The sequence below is a fragment of the Hoplias malabaricus genome, chromosome 14, assembly GCF_029633855.1.
Source record: "Hoplias malabaricus isolate fHopMal1 chromosome 14, fHopMal1.hap1, whole genome shotgun sequence".
NCBI classification, from domain to species: domain Eukaryota; kingdom Metazoa; phylum Chordata; class Actinopteri; order Characiformes; family Erythrinidae; genus Hoplias; species Hoplias malabaricus.
In genome coordinates, this window is record NC_089813.1 from 9,634,116 (window position 1) to 9,655,771 (window position 21,656).

At 42.4% G+C, this 21,656-nt stretch overlaps 1 protein-coding gene across 1 annotated transcript in view; it reads left to right on the forward strand.

Moving 5' to 3' along the window:
• The window catches only part of LOC136666066 (membrane-associated guanylate kinase, WW and PDZ domain-containing protein 3), an 85,533-nt gene extending 65,631 nt beyond the window's left edge, over positions 1 to 19,902 (forward strand). Inside the window, exons 13-17 of the mRNA XM_066644051.1 lie at positions 11,066 to 11,266; positions 11,710 to 11,777; positions 11,914 to 12,060; positions 12,448 to 12,586; positions 16,669 to 19,902. Coding sequence (XP_066500148.1) covers positions 11,066 to 11,266; positions 11,710 to 11,777; positions 11,914 to 12,060; positions 12,448 to 12,586; positions 16,669 to 17,681 — 1,568 coding nt within the window. The 3' untranslated portion in view covers positions 17,682 to 19,902. The remainder of the gene's footprint in view (positions 1 to 11,065; positions 11,267 to 11,709; positions 11,778 to 11,913; positions 12,061 to 12,447; positions 12,587 to 16,668) is intronic.
• The last annotated feature ends 1,754 nt before the right edge of the window (positions 19,903 to 21,656 follow it).

Consider the following 21,656-nt stretch of genomic DNA (forward strand, 5'->3'; position numbering starts at 1 on the left):
GCATGTTCTTATGTACTTTCTTATGTGTTCCTGCTTGACATAACCTTCCACCACACAATTTACATTTCATTATCCAAGAACACACACACTAAAACCTTTGGAAGTACCCATTTATTGTTTTTGGGCTGCGTTAATCTAGGCTGAAAATCCCACCATTCACTGCAGCATCAAGAATTCACTCTTAAAATGGGACTTTGGAAGAATGTTCTTTTTAAGAACATACGTCCCTTGAATGCAATACCACTGCCTTTGTGTCCTTGGTACATTCATTTATCTGTGATTGATAATGAAGGATATAAACATGGGACATGCTTCTTGTCTTAATGCTGTTTTCTGCTTGTTTGTTGTGTGGGGTAACGTGGACAGAAATGTAATGGCATCTGTCACATTCTTACACATACCAACACACATCTCCTGAGGGCCTTGATGGGGATTCCCTCCTCTGGTGTTTCAGAAAGACCTGCTGCATTCACCATCTCAGCATATTTACTGCACTACAGTCAGATCAATATCAGGCTCATAAACACTACTACCACTCTTCACCGGTGGCGTAGTGGGACATAGTGATGATGCATGATACTGTGCTAAAGTCAGAGACCATTCTTTGCTTATTTAATCCCAAAGAACGGACACTCGGAACAACATATACAACTTTTAGGATGGGAGGATGTTAAGAAGGGAGGCACAGTGGTGCAGCAGGTAGTGTCGCAGTCACACAGCTCCGGGGACCTGGAGGTTGTGGGTTCAATTCCCGCTCCGGGTGACTGTCTGTGAGGAGTGTGGTGTGTTCTCCCCGTGTCCGCGTGGGTTTCCTCCGGGTGCACCGGTTTCCTCCCACAGTCCAAAAACACACTTTGGTAGGTGGATTGGCAGTTCAAAAAGTGTCTGTAGGTGTGAGTGAATGTGTGTGTGTGTGTTGCCCTGTGAAGGACTGGCACCCCCTCCAGGGTGTATTCCCACCTTGCCCCCAATGATTCCAGGTAGGCCCTGGACCCACCGTGACCCTGAACTGGATAAGCGCTTACAGATAATGAATGAATGAAGGACGTTAAGAAAGCATAGATTTAAAGGAAAGCTAGGTAGTATGTTTACCTTACAGTTTCATCTCCAAAATCTTTGTGACGCTTCACTGACCCGTGATATTGAGAATTTAGACTGGGCTCAGCACTACAGCAACTGCACTTGGTAACTTTTGATGGAGGGTAGGAAACCAACCTCTTCCCCCTTAAAGTCTACACCTGTAGAGGGAGCCCTGGAGCAAAAATAAATATCAAACCTTACCTAGTGTTGATTTAAGAGAACAATATTTCTCACTGTAATGTCACTTCTATCCGTGGTTATCATTATGGTGTCCACATCTTTCATAAAAGATCGGCAGGGATGTAACTCCCCAAACACAGCATATTGCACTACCCACGATCCAAGACGTCCCAAACACACTGAATGGCGCTGATGTGTGGTCTGTGGTGCTGCCAGGGCACTGTTCTGAGAAAACCTGCAGCTTCATTGCATTGTTTGCAATTGCTCTTTTTTTGTGTCTATTTCCTTTTATGAGTCAGAGCTTCTTAACAGCTGCACATCCTTTCAGACCCACAGCAAAGTCTCTTGAAGAATTACCGTTGATCTAATGGCGACCGGTTTTGTTGTCTATAAAACGTTACAGTTTCTTTTGAATGCCAGGTTTTGGCTGTTGTTTTAACAGATTTCCTTTGGCTTTTGACCTTTGACCTTTCCTTACGGACCTAAACAGAGCTGGGTATGGTTTGTATGATGCATATTAATGTACAGTGTGTTTTACTCAGATCTGAAGAGCTGAATTTGACATTCTAATAATTCTGTAATGTTGAAGCCTAGAATGTGTGAGGCACTGCAGAACTGTGCTCTGTGTTGTACTGAGCTGCAGAAAAGCACTTGTGCATGGTGCTGTCACGGTTAATGTCCCAGCCAGCTTTAGTTTGTGCTTTTGGTAAGGGCTTTAAAAAGCATGAGCTCTCTTTATGGGTCAGTATGTGTTAGGCCCTGAGACAGCACACTGCAGGGTGGATAAGTGTGTGTGTGTGTATGTGTGTGTGTGTGTTGCAGAGGTCTGTGTGCTCTAAGCTTCTAATGCCATATTAAAAATGCATCAACCTGAATTTGAGCCTTTAATTTTGATACAAACACCACTAGTTGCTGTAGTAACTAGTGTTTCACAAATGCTGTTTCAACTCATTCCAAATGTATTGGATGGTGATGTATGACTCTTAATAATGGAGTTCCACTACATCGAATACTGTATATATATATATATATATAGCATTGCTCTCTCTCTCTCTCTCTCTCTCTCTCTCTCTCTCTCTCTCTCTCATTTCACTCTCTTTCTAGTATTTTAGTATGCAGTGTGCCATTGTACTGTTCTAGCTCATGTATTTCAGCTGTGGAACGGTTTTATTATGATGAAGTGGATGATGATGTTGGTGAGATGGGGGAGGTAGGCCTTTACTGCGACTGAATTCTAATCACTACCAGCACTGTTAATCAGCTCTGATTTAAACAGCTGTGTGTGTGTGTGTGTGTGTGTGTTAGTGTCTTGTGTTCTCTATATGCTTCAGCTTAATTCAGTAGTTGATATTGTTTGTTAAAATAGCCCAGTGTATTAAGGCAAAGCCAACAACGTGTGTGTGTGAATGTGTCTCTCTCTGTGTGTTTTGTGCCAGGTATACATGACATTGTGTGTCTCAAATCCTCACAATGTGTGGACTTGTCTTCTTTGTGGGGGCCACCAGCTGGTTCCCACAATGTAAATCATTACATTTTAAGGTGGAGACATGTTTTATGTGTGAGTTAAAGTTATAGTTAGGGTTAATTTAGTAGTAGTTATGGAAAGGTTTATGGTAATTCTCCACAAAATGGATAAAAGTCCATGTAATGTCTTAAACCCTTGACATATATTAAACCCTAAGCCATATAGGTGTAAATAAACATAAACTGATCAGTCATAACATTAATATATTAATATACCTTCTACACTCATTGTCTAATTTTCAGGTTCAGGTGCACTCTGTATTACTTCAAATATAGTTGCTAATCCATCTGATGCACTGCATACATTATATAACCAATTTCCCATTGTACACTCCACCACAGAGCAGACATAATTTGGCTGTGGCACTGAAATGGTGGTGGTGTATTAGTGTGTGATGCACTGGTACAAGTGGATCAGACACAGCAGTGATGCTAGAGTTTTAAAGTCCACTCACAATCCACGTTATTAGACCCACTTTCCTTGTTGGTCCACCTTGTAAATGTAAAGTCAGAGACTGTAGCTCATCTGTTGCTGCACAGTTTGTGTAATTCATTCCTCAGCCCTTCATCAATAGTCAGTGGACACTTTTTTTTTGGTTGGTGGACTATCCTCAGTCCAGCTTTGACACTGAGGGGTTTAAAAACTCCAGCAGCACTGCCATGTCTGATCCACAAGAGGTGGACCCCTGAATCTTTGCAACCATTGATTTCAATTGAACTGTCAGATGTGTCACTACCACAAGGGCCCTTCCTTGGCCTATTGCTGCTCATAAAGAACCAGACCCTTCCTGATCACTGCATTTATAACCAACATCATCTGTTTGAGATGTTTATACAACATTTCACTGACCATTGAGGTTAAATATCTATTTTATGTGAATTTTTATGATTTGTTGCTTTGTATATGCTTTAGTTTCTGAAAGTGTTCCTACTTTGTTGGAGCTGGGATTTCCTTGGCTGGTGTTGCGTATGGCAGCTGTAGTGAAGCTCTCGCAGCAGACGTGCTGAGTGTATTGTTTGGGACGTAGCAGAGGACAGAGCGTGAGTTTAAATGTCAGCTCGGCTTTATAGACGGATGAGCTTGCATTCTGTACGCACACACTGTTTACTGTGTTTGATGGCTTATATAATGACAGAGAGAGAGAGAGAGCAGAGAGAGAGACAGAGCGAGAGAGAGAGAGAGAGAGAGAGAGAGTAGGGGTAAGAGGGTGAGTGAAAAAAAGTGGGAGAGAGAGAAGAGAAGAGTGAGTAATAAGTGATAGAGGGACGAGAGAGAGAGAGCGACACTAAGAGGGGAAGGAGAGGTATAGATAAAGTGAGAGGAAGAGTAGATAAAGGGGGCAAAGAACGAGAGAGAAGTTGATAGGCAGGAAAAAAGGAAGAGAGAGAAAGAGAGAATGGGGATAAGAGACAAGGGGAGATAGAGAGAGAAAGAGAAGTTGAGAGGCAGGAAAAAAGGGAGAGAGAGAGAAAGAGAGAGAGAGAGAGAGAATTGGAATAAGAGAATAAGAGAGAGAAAGAGATGTTGAGAGACAGGGAAAAAGGAGAGAGAGAGAATGGGAATGAGAGAGAAAGTGAGAGAGGTAGTGATATGTGACAGACACGATGCCAGAAAGGCAAAATACATGAGGAAGAGAAATAGAAGGATCACAGAAAGAGAGAGTGACACAGGGATGACAGAGAATGCTGGAGAGGGCAGGAAGACGAGGGGAGGACAGATGGAGAGAGAAGAGAAAAGTGTGGAGAGATAGCATTTGCCTCGGGGAGTAGGGGTTGTGTTGGCTTTTTGTTTTAACCTAATGGTAGTGAAGCAACACAACAATGAAGAACAGAGGAGGAGAGTCTGTCTGTGAGAGAAACACCCAAAGGGGAAAGAAACAGAGAGGTATAGACAGACAAACACTGGACAAAACACACACTCACACACACACACACACACACACACACGCATGCATGCATCACCTTTGCTTTGCTGCAATAAAGCTCATGTGTTTCCTAGGGCAGGAATAGTGTGAGTCATACTGGTTGCAGTGTTGTTCAAAAACTAATGATTTCAATGGCAGGCAACATTATAGTCGACTGCAGCAGCCCTCGTTTTCTGTTTACAGTCCTCTGTTTTTCCCCACTTTCTTCTCTTTTCCACTTTGAGATAAGGACTCTCTCAGAAAAACACTGTACTGTTAATGTTCATGAAGAATTATAAAAAATATTTACTGACATTTGGGATTTGACGTTGAAGTTCAAGATATGAAAAAAGAAGCAAGCCTTATCTTAACCTAGAGCAGAAGTCTTTAAATCCAAATTTGGATTCAGGTTCCAGGCTGGGTTTTAAAATGGGCGGCCTGCATGACGTTATAGCGTGCTACTGTTAATGTACCTGACTGGCCAGAAATAGGTATCGTACTGACCCAGTAAACAAGGAACATCCCTGGACGTTCAAATTAGGTCTAAAAGTAGTCTTTCCGTCAAGGACATATTTTAAACGTAAATGGACGTCCAAAATCCATCTTAATAAGTTAGTTAAGTGGTGACCAATCGATAACGTCAGTGGACGTCCAAAACACGTTTTATACAAGTAATTTATTTCGGGACCAATTAATAACGTCAATGGACGTCCAAAATATGTCTAATAGTCGTCTTTTCAATGTCTGTGGTTGGACGTCTTTTCAACTTTCATTTTCAACCTTAAGAGAACGTTGATTAGACAGCAGTCATTACGTTTTTTCAACATTGAATCAACGGCTAAATGTTTACTGGGGACCGGCTCATTTCAAACCCCAGCCTGGGACCTGGATCCCAAGGTTCACATTCAAAGACTTTTAATCTAGAGCATGTTATCTGTAAGTAATTCCTAATCTGCTTAGTCTGGATCAAAAATAAGTTGTTCTATCTGTTACAAGGCAACCGGCAATACTCATATTAACATCGTAACATAACAAATGTAAGCTATAATAAACTAAATATATATACAATTTTTAAAAAAGGGACACAAAAGCTAGCTTTAGTAAACTAATGCAATGTCATGACAGTTTAACACGCTTGGAGGAGAGCGCTAACTAACATTTTTCTCTATCAGCGAGGGTTCGTTTTCATAATGATAGAAACAGTGCAATTACACAGTGGAATATGATACAGTTATGTACTTAATTAAAGGTATTGAAGACATGAGTCTCCTCAGTTGCTGCTAAAACCACTGAACAGCTTGATGTGCTGGAGAATGCAAACTGCCCACACCTGTTTCATCAGCTGCAAGATGTTTGTCATATGTAGCACTGTGAGCATTGGGATGGGAGCAGGGGGATCCATCCTACCCGAGATTCTGATGATTGGTTCAGCACTTAGAACACGTTTGTTGGGTGATCAACCTAGTGTTAAAATGGGTACAGCACTGGTGACAGTTGAGTCAATTTTTACAGAGAATGTATGTGCTCTGAATAATAGAATAACAGCAGACTTTGTTACTGTGCATTCTCTGCAAGAACAAGTGTTTTAGAACATCCCTGTAGCTTGCTAGCTAAACCGTTGTTTCACTGTGAGAGGTAGTCTTCATCTAGAGATCAAAAGCAGTGTGATGGCATTGTTAGCATCAAAATCAATTCAAACCACAGCATCAGTCCACTGGGCTAATGGAGCAGTGCCTTGGACAGAGGAGATTTACCGCCACTAATGGCCTAGCCCCGGAGCTAGTGGCAGATAGGAGGAAAGGGGTAGTGCAGTTTAGCACTGCTGTCTGTTGTGGAAGTTTAGTATGAATATTTAACCTTTGAAACAAAGTGAGCTAGTCAGCGTTAAACATCAGTGAAGATCTCTGCTCACTGAGTGTTTGGCCCCAAGAGACAGAGTGTGTGTGTGTAAGTAGGTCAGTGCAGGACGACTTGCTGTTTTTTGTTAATGCTACGCACTAATGGAGAGTCATATTGAGTTTAATTTAGGGACCGAAGCATTAACCATCTGTACATTGCTGCTCCGCCTGGCTACCTCATGTACGCTGTGGAAATTAATGTTTAGTTTTGCGCACACAGCTTGTATGATCTCCATAGAAAAGCATGACATGAGAAGAAACACTGGTGCAGCTGCACATGAGCCTAAGCAGAGGTATTCATATATTTTCCTCTAGAAACAACACTTGTCATTATGCATGTGTCCAGGACTTTTATTTTGTATTAAACCAGCTTGTTTAATTTTTGGGATTTCTACTGTCATCCTGGGGTCCCTAAGCAGTTTTCATAAGTATTTTGGGGCGGCACATAAGTATGTGGGGTGGCACGGTGGCTTAGTGGTTAGCACGTTCGCCTCTCAGCGCTGGGATCTTGGGTTCAAGTCCCATCTGGGTGGAGTTTCCATGTTCTCCCAGTGTCTGCGTGGGTTTCCTCTGGGGTCTTCGGTTTCCTCCCACAGTCCAAAAACATGGAGGGTACGTGAATTGGCTTCTGTAATAACTGTCCTGGTGTGTGAATGAGTGTCTGTATGTGTGAGTGATTGGTGCTCTATCCTGGGTTAAACCCTAGTGCCCGATGCAGTCCTCCAGGTGGACGGTCGTTCCTTATCGAGAGTACGCTGTGCGCGTTTGGCTGCCGCTCCTCACCAGTGTGTGGATTGAGTGTTCTGAGCAGTTTGGATTGTAAAGCATCCTTGGGTGTCTAGAAAGACACTATAAAAGTGTAAAGATACATACATTTTATTTTTATTATTTTATTTTATTTATTTATTTTCATGTCTAGTCCAATGCCCCCTCTGTAATTTCTCTGATTTTGGATTTGGCCTAAGGTCACCATGCCCAACGCCAAATGTTAGCAAGAGGTGTATGAAATACTTCATCATTGACCCATGGAGCAGTAGAACCGCATTCTCTGGAGTGATGCAGCTCCATGCACAACCCGGTCTCACACTCACTCGTGATATAGTCACATATATAGGAGACTGCAATTCGTGACATAGTCGCATATTTTCAACATTTTATGCGACATTATCACAATCATAAGTGTATGGGTAATTACCATAGATACACTATGCGACAGTAACACGAAAATTCTTCCTCATTACAGGCGTCATTACTCATATCAAGGCATAATGCGAATTACATATCATAGGTTCTTATTCCAACAAAGGCATAAAGTATTTTATTATAATATTTAGCTATTATACTATTATAGGGCGGCACGGTGGTGCAGCAGGTAGTGTTGCAGTCACACAGCTCCAGGGTTGTGTGTTCGATTCCCGCTCCGGGTGACTGTCTGTGAGGAGTGTGGTGTGTTCTCCCTGTGTCTGCGTGGGTTTCCTTCGGGTGCTCCGGTTTCCTCTCACAATTCCAAAAGCACATGTTGGTAGGTGGATTGGCGACTCAAAAGTGTCCGTGTGTGTGTGTGCGTGTTGCCCTGTGAAGGACTGGTGCTCCCTCCAGGGTGTATTCCTGCCTTGTGCCCAATGACTCCAGGTAGGCTCTGGACCCACCGTGACCCTGAACTGGATAAGGGTTACAGATAATGAATGAATTATACTATTTAACTTTAGCTCTAAATGTAACAAGAAAATTTCTTTCAATTAACGTTATTTTAACTAATTTTCAAAAGGTTAATACTGAAAAGGACATTTCTCTAGCCATTATTTCCTTTAATATTTAGCAAATAATGAATTAGTAAGGTTATATTTTCCGTAAATAAAAATAAAACAGTGGCATTAACAGTGGATGGTAATGACGCTTTAATGAGGAAGAGTTTTTGTGTTACTGTCGCATAACATGGGGCACGGATATGACGGTTTCTATGGTAATTACCCATACACTCACTTATAACTGTGATACTGTCGCATAAAAAGTGGAAAATATGCGAATGTCACGAATTGCAGTCCCCTATATATGTGACTATATCACGAGTACGTGTGAGACCGGGATGCCATGTAATACATTTTCCATCACCTGGATCCAGGACTAATCGTCTCACTTGACCTCAGTAACGCTCTACTGGTTCAATACAGTCAAATATTCACAACAATATCTTTAGTGTAGGTATTTTGCCCACAAAGTTTAATTGATTAGATGAATAACTAAAGCCTTAACACGAGCTTGACGAACATGAGCACTTTTCCTATTGACTGTTTATGATTTTGTGCTGAGTGGACTTCTACATTTCCCACTTAGCTCATCTGCCTCTTCTGCAGGACCTTGCAGGTCCATCTACCAATGACTGATGCCTTTGAAGGCCACTCAGGAACGAGTCTGACATTGAGAGAGAGAGAGAGGGGGAGAGAGAGAGAGAGAGAGAGAGAGAGGGAGAGAGGAGGAGAGAGGGTTTTTGGCTGTGCTGGTGAATAATTGCTCTCACATACACACACTCACTTCCTCTGTCCCCTTCAAATGCTCCTCACTTTTCTTCTCTCATCCATCATATCTCTCTCTCTCTCTCTCTCTCTCTCTCTCTCTCTCTCTCTCTCTGTCACTCTTAAGAGGGCTCTTGGGTACCTCTAAATAATTTCATTCTACAGTCGTCTTCCTGGCTGTGGTAATTCCATCTTTCATTCTATCCATCGTGGCCTGTGCATGGTGTCTGAAGGATATTAAAAATAATACATTTCTCACTCTGCTGAACGTAAAGGGACATCAAGTAATGGTTTTATCTTAAAATCACACCTTCGAAATTGTTGTGATTGTCATTGCTACTCTGGGCTCCACACTGCAGAACCTGCACTATGTAACATTTGGAGTAAGGTCTACCCCACTTCTACCTTCCCATTGATTTCAGTACATTGCTGTAAAAATGTATTACACTAAAGGGAGGCCTAGAAACATTGAATATGGACCATATGCCATTCTTTTAGCCAACACATGGTCATAGATTGTTTAATTCTTTTTTTTTATATGCTGACCCAAATGTTTCTGTTATTTACACATCACACTCCTCCACGCATCCTCCTGACAGGGTTGAGATGGGTTGCCCATAACCAGTTTAATGGCATCACATTGGACTTAATAGTCTGTTGATCCTACAGTATAAGTTCACCACATGTCTCCAAAAAAGCTCTGCAACAATCCACTATCATCAGCACAATCCTCAAACACTATGTCCATTTCATTTCCACATTATCTCCACTTTATCTCCCCCTCTCAATACTCAGTGGGCTGAGTTAGTTTGGCAGCATGGTATGGCTTTTTATTTTCATTTATTTGAGTTAGAGTCAATGAAATTTAATTTTTTTCAGTAGATCTGGGGTATTTGTATTTTAGCACACTTGCTAGCTCTGCCACGTCAAGCTTGGCTAGCTAGCTAAGTGTTTAGGCTTCCGTTAGTTGTTTTAATCTTCTTGTTTGGCATTAGTACTTGGGAGTGCAGGTTTAATCTGTATCCTACCAGAGTGACTCAACTGTTTCATGAAGATTGATTTCCGTTAAACTGCTACCTGACACAGCTTTGTAGGCTGTAGTGAACACGGCAGCATGCTAGTTATTGAGACACAGCCCACATCTATGTTTCACCACTGATTCTCTGCTGAAGGGGTCATTTATAATCCATGATGTTCCACACTGGAAGGGAAAAGTGACAGACAGACGGATGGCTTTACTGTTCGGGAATACGGAGAACGAGTTTGGGATGTTCTTTCTGTAAAATACCATCATTCTGGCCATATTTGAATCAATATTTCACAGGTTGGAAACATTAGTGACACACAGTGATTTTGTTATTTGCATATGAATGATACACCGATCAGCCACAAGATAACAACCACTGACAGGAGGCATGAATATCATTGTATGGCAGTCAAAGGGGTGGGATGAAGTAGACAGCAGTTGAACACTCTGATATTGAAGCTGATGTGTTGGAAACAGGAAAAACAGGCAAGTGTAAGGATCAGTTTGCAATGGTCATTTTGTTTTGTTCAGTGCATCCACATGCTTTGTGGAGTGTTATGCCTTGTTTAGAAATATAGGTGGCCCAAAGCAGGACAATCAGTGAACCGGTGCCAGGGTCATGGGTGCCCAAGGCTCATTAATACAAAGGGAATTGAAGTCTAGCCCATCTGGTCTGATCCCACAAAACAGCTACAGTAATTGTTAGAACATACAGCACTCTGCAGCTATATGAGATCAAACCAGACGAGCAAGATAGTGTTTGCTCCCTCACGCATCAGTGAGTTTTGGGCATTCACTCAGTGAACCGGGTGGTCTGTGAAAATGTGTGGTCAAGGATGGGTCATTTGAGTTCAAGTTGGTGTTAGTGTTTATACTATATTTTATATAAAATATCTTTTTATGCCAAACACCCATCTCTTTGTCCCTCTGTGTGTCCAGCCGTCTCTCTGCTGCCTCACCGCTTTGTGACCGTGCGCCGGGGCAGTCCTGCAGCGAGGAGCGGTCAGATCCGTCCAGGAGACAGGCTGGAGGCCGTGGAAGGCCGCAGTGTGGTCACCCTGCCGCACAGAGAACTGGCTCAGATACTGCGGCGAGCTGGAAATACACTCCGCCTCACCATTGTCCCACGATCCAGTGCCCGTAAGTGACACAACACACAGACGCACACACACACACACACACACACACACACACACACACATACACATCAACGCTTTATTTTTTTATTTGGACAGCGAATATATATATAAAAATAGCACATTAGCGTAATATATTGGGATGCTTGGCAAAAAAGGAAAAAAATATTTAGTTAGCGTAAATTTTACAAAGAACAATACAATTTGTCAGTTGTAAAATTTGAAATGTTGTCTTTGTACGATTAATAAAATATCATGTTTAAACTATTTGCACATCATTGGATCCTGTGTTTGTTTACATTTCACACAGCATCTCAACTTTCCTCGCAATACTTTAATAAAGATCAGAACATAATTTATATCTTTGCAATGCATCCTCACTTTCCTTTTCTCTTCGTCTGATTCTCTTCTTTGCTGTGCATTCCTCTGGCTCCAACCCTCTCTCAGACTCTTCAGAGAACTCAGAATATGATCCTAATTACAGAAGCCGGAAATCCCACAGGTTTAAACAGAAGGTGAGGCAATATATCACCCTCGGTTACTTGCTCTTAGACCTGTTGGTATGGCAACACACCACTATCTAAAACTAATGCTGTCTGTCTCTCTCTCTTCTCCCTCACACACACACACACACACACACACTCACAGCAGGACTCTTCTCGGTATTACAGTGTGGATCTGGAGAGAGGACCCACTGGATTTGGCTTCAGTCTGAGAGGGGGCAGTGAGTACAACATGGGTCTTTATGTCCTAGGCCTGATGGAGGGAGGACCAGCCTCACGCAGCCGCAAGATACAGGTGTGTGTGTGTGTGTGTGTGCGTGCACTGCATGTCAATGATGTTACATTCACAGACATTCAAGATAATTCAGTAGTTGTCGTCACATGCCTCATGTGAGGAATCATGTGCTTACTTTTCACCTGCCCAGCTTGATTACATCTATACAATACATATATATGACTTCGACATAGTGTCGCTATCTCACAGGGTCCGGGGGTTGTTGGTTCAATTCCCACCTCGGGTCACTGTTTGGGAGGAGTGTGGTGTGTTCTCCCTGTGCCCCACAATCAAAAAACACATGTTGGTAGCTGTATTTTTTGTGTAAAATTGCCCATAAAATTATGGATATAAGCTGAAGACGTATGCTGTATTTAATTTGACCTTTTTTTTATTTTTATGTTCCAGGTGAGTGACCAATTGGTGGAAATTAATGGGAACAGCACGGCTGGAATGTCCCACAGTCAGGCCGTGGAACAGATCAGGACGTCAGGACAGAGAATCCACCTCGTCCTTAAGAAGGGCAATGGATACGTCCCTGACTATGGTAAGACACCCAAAGGTAAATTATGAATACACATATTCTAGACTTACCCAGGCCTTGTCCACACGTATATCATTTTTTTACAATGGAGGTTTTCCTCTCTCTGTTTTTGAAAATATCCCCTTTCAGACGAATACGAAGCAGTCATCATGCCAGTCGAGGAGGGGGCCATTGTGCCTCTTAAAGACAGACATCCAAACACTGTGGTAGAGGGTGGAGGGATATAATAGTGCATTATATATGTCTAATACAACATCATTTATATGTATTCATGTGTGGCAATCGGAAATCTAGTGCTATCTGCATGTATACATTGTAGTTTTATGACTTATGTAATTCACTACATAGGGAGTGAAGAGCTGTCTGAGTTTTAGCCAGAGGCAGGCATGCTGTGTGACATCAGCGTTTTTAAAAAACTCAGTTTTTCCCGTAAACATGACACCACTCAGACTTGGAAAGCATTTCAAAAATCTGTTTTCAGTGACTTCAGACCATGTGTTTAGGCCAAAATGCAAGCAACAGCCTAAAGAAATTTAACATACTCGAAAATATCCGGATACATGTGGACGGGGCCTTAGCGCATTGGTTACAGCTCATTTACCTCAGTGTCAGGGACTTGCGGAGGGCGGACTGACGGAGGTGGACGCATACGCTAAAACACACATAATCTTTATTTACAAAAAAGGAATAACGAAACAGAGACTGGGACAGGGGCAAAAACCAAAACGAGGAAAAAGTAGAAACAGACAGACGTGAGACTCAATGACGACAGGGAAACAAAACAATGACAGGAAACGAAGCGAGGCACGGACGAGACAAAACAAGGAACAGACAAACTGACGGGAGCGATACGACTTAGAAATGAAACAACAGGATACGAGACACAACCAAGGTGAAATGTCCGACAAGAGGAAGTGAGGGAAGGGGACTTAAATACAAAACACAGACACAGCACCTGAGACAGATATCGAGGGGGCAGGGTAACAAATGAGACACAGACGAGGAGGCGGAACAAAGACGGGACTAGGGCAACAACAAACAGAGCCATGTGCTGAGAGAGCACATGGCCGGGAAAACAGACGAGAGCGTGACACTCAGAGATGGCGGATGCTCAAGATTTAGTTTCGGTTAGAATTAGAATCAATTTATTGGCCACTACACTTGCACACAGAGAACATTTTTCTCTACATTTTAAGCCAATCCGTGCAGTGAAACACACATTTACACACACATTAGTGAACACTAGGGAGCAGTGAGCCCACATGTGATGGGTAGCCCTAGCTACAGCGCCCGGTGTGCTGTTGGGGATTAGGTGCCTTGCTCAACTTGCTAACTTGCTGACTTGCAGCATGCTTTGGAAAGTTTAATGGGTTTCCGGCAAGTCACCAACCACTCTGACCTCTGAAATGAGTTTGCTGTCCCTGCACAGTGAGAAAAGACCTACACAGCTCTATGACATTAGATTTAAAAGAAAAATATAACATTTGGGAATAGTGATTCTGGATCACAGGTCCCGAGCCTACTCTGAACCTTTGGGCGCAAGACAGGAATCAAACCCTGGACAGGGTGCCACACACTCACTCAGATCTACACACCTATGGACAATATCCCCCCACCCAGTTCACCTATCAAAATGTGTTTTCGGATTGAGGGAGGAAATCAGAACACCTGGAGGAATGATTTGGAGTGGAACAACATTTAGAACAACCTACCGATCAAACTTTAACTTCAGTGTCACTGTCTGTGAGGGGTATGGGCTGTTCTCTCTGTGTCTGTGTGGGTTTTCTCTGGGTGCTTCAGTTTCTTCCCACAGTCCAAACACCAAAACTGCAGGTGGATTGGCTGTGCACCAAGTCAGATGACTGACCTGGTGACTCTTTTCTAGTATCACTGAACTGCCAGCTCCTGCTTGTGATATTTCTCTTTTTAACAGTTTACTGACAACTTACTAACAACTGTTTCTCTGTGCTTTCTTCCTCTTGGGTTCACTTTCTTACCTTTTCAATTTCACATTCATTTTCATATTTATTTTTTTATGCTTTGATCTTATCCATATGCATTTACGTTTTATCTTGCTTTTATTCTCTACACTTTTTTATCGTTTTAATTGGGTCATCCTATCTCTTCTTTTTCTTCATGCTCATTGTTCATGGTTTCTGGCCTTTTCCATTTTTTCAATGCTTCTTCTCATCTTTGGTACCTTTCTACTTTCCTCTCCCTCTCTTTTTTCTTACTTTTCTCTTTCTCTCTCCTGCTTTCTCTCATATTCAGTGGAGCTTTCCAGCCTCTCTCTCTGCATGACCAACTCCAAGCTGGGAGAGCCTTGCTTCTATGTGATTGGACGGACCGAGAACACGCGGTTGGTAGTCGTTCCTGTTAGTTTCTCCCATTTTCCTGTTTTCTCTACGTTGCTCTGTCCTCTTTTCCTGTCGTCTAAGCGTGTTCTCCCTCCCTCTCATCTTACACTTTCTGTCGTTCATGTGTCGTCCTCAATCGAGCGTCGCTCAGCTGTATGACAGGAGAGGGAGGAGTAGCCTCTGATACACACGATGCATGTCGATGTAAAAAGATTCTATTCCAAGTGATTTTGGACCATTTCTATTGGACCATTCCTTATGAAATGTGTACACAGTGTGAAGGACAGCTGCTGTGTTCTAATGATGTATTGGAAACATGCCAAAGTATGACATGAAAATTTACATAAACAGTTCCCTCGATTTAATAACTCTTTGCCTCAACTTCTTAATTCACTCATGGTGCCAACCCAAATGACCTGCTTCAGGGCATAACACGTAATAAACAGGAAGACTCTTCACTTCAAACTTTGCTTACAATATCTCAACATAATCAGGTTTTAGCTGTTAAACATGACATTGTTTTATCTCTTTAAATCTCTTTAAATGTGCTTCCAGAATTGGAAATCATTGTATTTTAGCAGCTAGAGAGAATCGAGAGGGGAATCGATAGAATCCAGGGGGCGATTTAGTTAAATTGAGGGAACAGAGTGTTAAATGGAGGGAATGATTGATTAAACTGAAGGAAAGGAACACACTGTTAAATTATTTTCTGCCTTGACATTTACAAACAAAACATGAACATTTCTGCATGTTGAATGTAGTAAATAAAGAGTGAATTAGAGGTGTTTTCTCTGTGGAGGAAGCTCAGCAAACAATGTACTTTGTCCATAAATAAATAAATGTATTCTCTCCTCTGTCCAACACTGGCTTATTGACAGAGCAGTGATGTACCTGTATTCAGCAGAATTTGTGCTGAGTCATTATCATATCAAAGGGCTCTATTAGCATTTCAAAGCCCTGCTTGGCTTTTATTCAAGAGTTAGATTTAGTGCTTCAGAAAAATTGGAAGCAAACAATTAAGATGGACATGCAGAAATGTCAAAAGTTACAAAGGTATTACAAGTTGAATTTTCACGGTGGTAAATGTCCTAAATATTTCCTCACAGCATCTGTTCTGTCGTAGATAAAATAAAATAGTTGGAACAAGTTAAATTTTGAAGTACCCTACAAAACAGCAGCCTTGTTTAAGTATTGTTAAGTAGGGCGCTTGTGGCATACGTGAACTCACCCATAGGTCCTTCTCCCTATGACACAATACACTATTTGGTGGCACTTTTGTGGTAAATATAATCTGTTTATGTACAAAAGAAAAAATTATTTGAATTGTTTTAGTATTTTTACAAACCTTCTTTTTAAACTGGCAGAGTTATATTTGTTGTCGATTCCACCCACTTACTAGGACACCCCCTCCAAATCCCCCACCCCCCACGAAACTATGCCTCCAGTCTGGAAGATTGAATGTGAACACATGCTTCCTCTAAAACATCCACCTGAAATGTCCTGTGAGTTTCCAGCCACTGCTACTTTTCAAAGTGCTGCTAACACAACACCACTGCACAGGTCAACACGCTTGGAGGAGAACACTAACTGTTCAGCGAGGTTATGTTATCTAACTTTAAAAAAATTACAACATACCGATGAACACCAAAACATGGAGTTTAATCAGGAGCAGAAATCATTTTCATGTTAATGTCTTACCTGACTCTCTCTCTTTCTCTCTCTCTCCAGGCCGTGATCAGAGAGCAGCCTTCTCCTCCCTGCCCCCGGCCCTGCAGCCGCGTGTGGCTGCAGTGAGCCGCCGCCACCTGGATGCCACGTCCAGCCCTCCCAGAGCCGGCAGGAGCCTCGGCCAGAGAGGGTGGACCGAGCGGCAGGGACGGCGGACTGACCAGGGGAGGGGCGACGGTCCCAGGAGCCCAGAGAGCCGGGGCAGAAGGTCAAAGGACAGGAGGAGGAGCCATGGCTCACTCAGCTTAGACCAGACAGTGGACAGTAAGGAAGCGGAAGAGGATGAGGGACCAGTGGAGAGAAGAAGAAGAGAGAGGAGAAGAGAAAGACAAATGAGAAGCAAAAGCAGAGAGAGCGGCAAAGAAACTGGGAGAGAGCAGAAGTGGCCGAACGAGAGTCAAAGTCGACTCATACCAAAGCAGAGATTGCCAAGTCAAAGGTGGGTGGAGGAGAGAGTGTTGAAAGAAAAAGAGGATGAAGAAGAGAAGGGTGAGGAGGACAAGCTGTTTTTCCAAGAAAAAGAGAGAGCGAGCAAGACAGAGAGCGAGAGAGACAGCGGCCGAGAGCCGAAGGGCGAGTCGGACAGCAAGAAGGGACGAGCCACAGCAAACGACTGGAGGAGAGAGAGAGAGAATGTGTGTGAGCGTGAGGTGACTGCCAGGCCCTACGGCCACCAAGGATCCAGCATCAGCGCCCTACGCGGCACCCTGTCGTCACAGGAGCCTTCAGGCTCTTCAAGATCCCAGAGGGACCCTTTCTCCTTTCTCCTGTCCCCTGAGCCAGAAGACACAGATTCTGAATCTGAAATGAGTGCTTCTGATAGTTTCTCAGCCTCCAGTGTCTCTGGCCTCTCTCTGTATTGTAACGAGGGCCACAGTTCAGGGGCCTTGAGCCCCTTACTGCCGGGCCCCTGGCTAAAACCCAGCACACACCAGCTCAGTCAAGTTGTGGAGAGAAACAAACTGATGGGGAGAGGAAGGGGAGAAAGAAGACGACAGAAATCTGTCTCCTGAAGGGCTGGAAGTGGTCCTATGGGTTGTATAATGTTACATCATGTAAGGCATCAACTAGAGGGTTCACACTATTTTTCTTATAGCAGAAAAAAAAACTTAAGGTGCATGGCAGGGTCTTTTGATTGGACAGGAGCTCATACCATTATTTTGTAATGTTTCAGGCATTCCTCCCCCTGCCTCTCACTAAACAACATCTAGCATCTGTGCTAGGTTAGTGTTTAGATATGTCTAAACTGTACTTTGCACTTTCAATTTGAAATTTGATATATGAAAGACTGGTGCTGGAAAAACCACCTTTGATCTGATTGGTCAGTACAGAACAAAGGCTGGGGATACAGGATAATTAACGGCTTGTAATTCTTTTGAGGTCTATTTGAAAACCAATAGTGTGAACCCACCTTAAGGCCTTATTTGAGCTGGGTTAGCTTCACATTTATAGTGCAGTTTCAGGGATAATAACATAGTTTGTAACATAGTGAGAAGTAAAATTCTTCAACACACTTGGAGGAGAACAATAAAGTATCCTTTATACTCCCTTTAATGAATGATAACAAATAAGGGTCAAACTTTGTAACCGTCTCTACACTGGAGTGTAGAGTGCTACATCCAATAGAGGGCAGTGCAGAGTCAAATGTACATTGCGACGGTGGACGAGGTGATGATAAAGTAACATTACTTACTACAAAAAAAGAATCGGCTGCACTTCCCCCTGCAATTCTGCTATGCTGACTTATACGCCCAGTGAGAGCAAGCCCAAATGTGCTTTGTTGTCCTCAGACTGCTGTAGCATCATTGGGGATCAAAACCACAATCTCTATCTGAGGATAGAACCCACACTCAAGCAGATCCATCATCAAGGCAGTGTCCATCACAACCTGTAGTATCTGTAAGTATGGTAATCATTTCACAGCAAATTGCTTTCTGAAAATATTTAGTGCGGTGCCTATTGCGCAACACCAGTGTCATGTTAAAACTGCTACTGCTAAAGAAATTAAATAACAAACAACAAATAAAGAACACTGTACATACACTAGCAATCTCGACAAAGAAACATAAAGGAAGCCAAAGGCCTATATACGGAAAACACAGAACAGTAACACAGTGAAGTCACAACAAGAATCTAAAATATGATGCAAGGAAAACACTGCAACATAAAAACGACAAATGCCAAACTAAAAGTAAGACACAGCGCTTAAAAGCAATGTTTGCAATTTTCATCCTAAACAATTTTTGTAAAATTTCCTTGCCATTTTCTACCTCTCTGGTTTGTGGCAAAAGCTCTGGTGTTTATACCCAGCCCTGGCTCTGTAAATAGGGAAAAACTCAAGGTCTCAATCCAAAATGGCTCCAATGCTCTCTCTGTCACCGATGGCTGAGCCACAGGTGAGAAACTGCATCTACTGCTCTATTTCTGCTCCATGGGTGGGTAATATTGACTTCTTTTTTAACGTTACAGATACATTAAGGTGGAGCTGACTCCAGACTCGCATACAGTGAATAAAACCTTACAGGCAAGTTAGACTTCAGCCACATAAAGGCTAAAGTCAATTGCTTGCTCAAAAATACCACCTTAAAAGATGCAGCATTTCTGAATGAAGTTTGTATTGATTTGAGATCAGTAGTTCTCCAGAATCGTCTCCATCACTTTTAACTGAATGAGGACTAAGGCAGTGAACAGACATCACCTGTGGATCATCAGTGACTGAGAAACGGAAGATTCACCGGTGACGGGCGGGAACAATAACAGAGGTGGAGAGGCTGGATCAGGAATCACAATATAAACATGAGAATGTGGAACAGAAACAAAGCTGAAAGTACAACAGACAGGGCAGGGTGTGAGAAACTGCACATAAATCTGTACTATGTCCTTTAGGTTTGGGATCTGTAATGATTTAGAGACGAATTAAAGAGTGTTTTTATGCACAAAACAAATGGACTATGGTAATCCCCTTTAAATGACATTACACAACCTACTTTGGTGAAACTAATCCAGCTCCAGTAGGGCTACACTCTCCACATAAGAATGCTTACGTTTTGAATAACATTAAATAAATGCTGGCTTTTGTCTTGTACCTCTTTCTCCTTCTTCTCTCTCTCTCTCTCTCCATCCTGATGAGATCAGAGGAGAGCTTGCGGAGTGTTTTGTTAGTTTTTTGTTGTGTGGTCAGTGAGTGTGTTTGTCATGTGCCTCTTTCTTTGTGGTGTTCTGAATGCCAGAAGAAATCTCTATTATTCATCGCTCCTTCGTTTCTTTCCTTCACGGAAGCCTGTTTCTGACACTTAAAAAACAGCTTTTTAAAATTAATAGTAAGATATAATCATGAGAAAGTGGTCTCATAAATATGACTTTACTGACCTAATACCTCTGAATATTTAGAAAGATTGTCATTATTTTGAATTAGTCACCCATAATAATAAATTAATAACTCTTAATTACAGTGTATCCTTCCATAACAATAATGCCCTTCTTAAAAACGACTTAGCATCCCATAACTGTGGCTTTTGCATGTTATAATACTGAGAAATATTCTCATAATTATGAGATACAACTTAAAATGTTGAGGTAGGAACCTATTGTGGGCGGCATGGTAGCGCAGCTGGTAGTGTCACTGTCACACAGCTCCAGGGACCTGAGGTTGTGGGTTCAAGTTTCGCTCCGGGTGACTGTCTGTTAGGAGTTTGGTGTGTTCACTGCTTATCCAGTTCAGGGTCGTGGTGGATCCAGAGCCTACCTGGAATCATTGGGTACAAGGCGGGAATACACCCTGGAGGGGGCGCCAGTCCTTCACAGGGGAACACACATTCACTCACACACTCACACCTATGGACACTTTTGAGTCGCCAATCCACCTACCAACGTGTGTTTTTGGACTGTGGGAGGAAACCGGAGCACCCGGAGGAAACCCACGTGGACACCAACTCCTCACAGACAGTCACCCGGAGGAAACCCATGTGGACACTGTGAGAACACACCAACTCCTCACAGACAGTCACCTGGAGCGGATATCTAACCCACAACCTCCAGGTCTCTGTGTGACTGCGACACCGTGCCACCTCTCAATGACGATTTACTAAAGGGTTTTATGCATTTTTACTAGTGTCATTTATGGGCTTCCAAACTGTCCTCTTCTTTCTTCTCTTTACTTTTCTGAATCTTCTTGTTTGTAGTCAGTGAGAGTGGGTCTTGAGGATACAGTTCTATCTCAGAATGAAGGGAGCTTACAGCAATAAACCGCGTGAACTCAAAACTTATTTTTGATATATATATATTATGTATATGAAAAACAAACACGTACCTTTCCCCCGATTTCAAATACTATAATATTAACATGATAACTTATTATTCCCCCTTTTTTCTTGGGAGTCCTCTATCGAATAGCAAATAACTATAATAACAATGAAAGAGTCTGGACCTTTAATGCAAAGTCGTATACTGAAAGTGTATATGAATATATCGTCTTGATAGATCTACTGTATATACAATATGCAATATATATTTCATATAAAGGATTGTGGTAAGTGCTCTATAATGTATGACGTTTTGTATATAATATAAGTCCTACAGGCGTTACGCCCTCTAAGTGCCCCTTATCGTTGCCTTGGTCACTGAAACCTTGTCCTGTGTGTTGACCTCTGCCCTTGTGATCTCAGTGACCTCTGTTTGAGAGAAGCCTGGAATTTGAACGACAGATGAATGATGAATAATTCAGCCACATGAAAGTCACACTGTCTAGTGATGTCAGATGTCAGTGGTGTTTGGAAACGATGTAGCAGTGAGCTGAAGTGTTTAAAGGGAAAACAGGCCTCTTTTCCACTGCAGGGCTGAGCAGTTACTATATGTGCATCGCACTGTTATACTCCATCTTCCAGTAACAGTTTTTATCTGTTGTGCTGATCTGGAAGTGCTTAAGAAAACTGTTGTGACATCAACGGAGTGATATTATTGAGGAACTAGTCATCGAACCAGTATCTCAT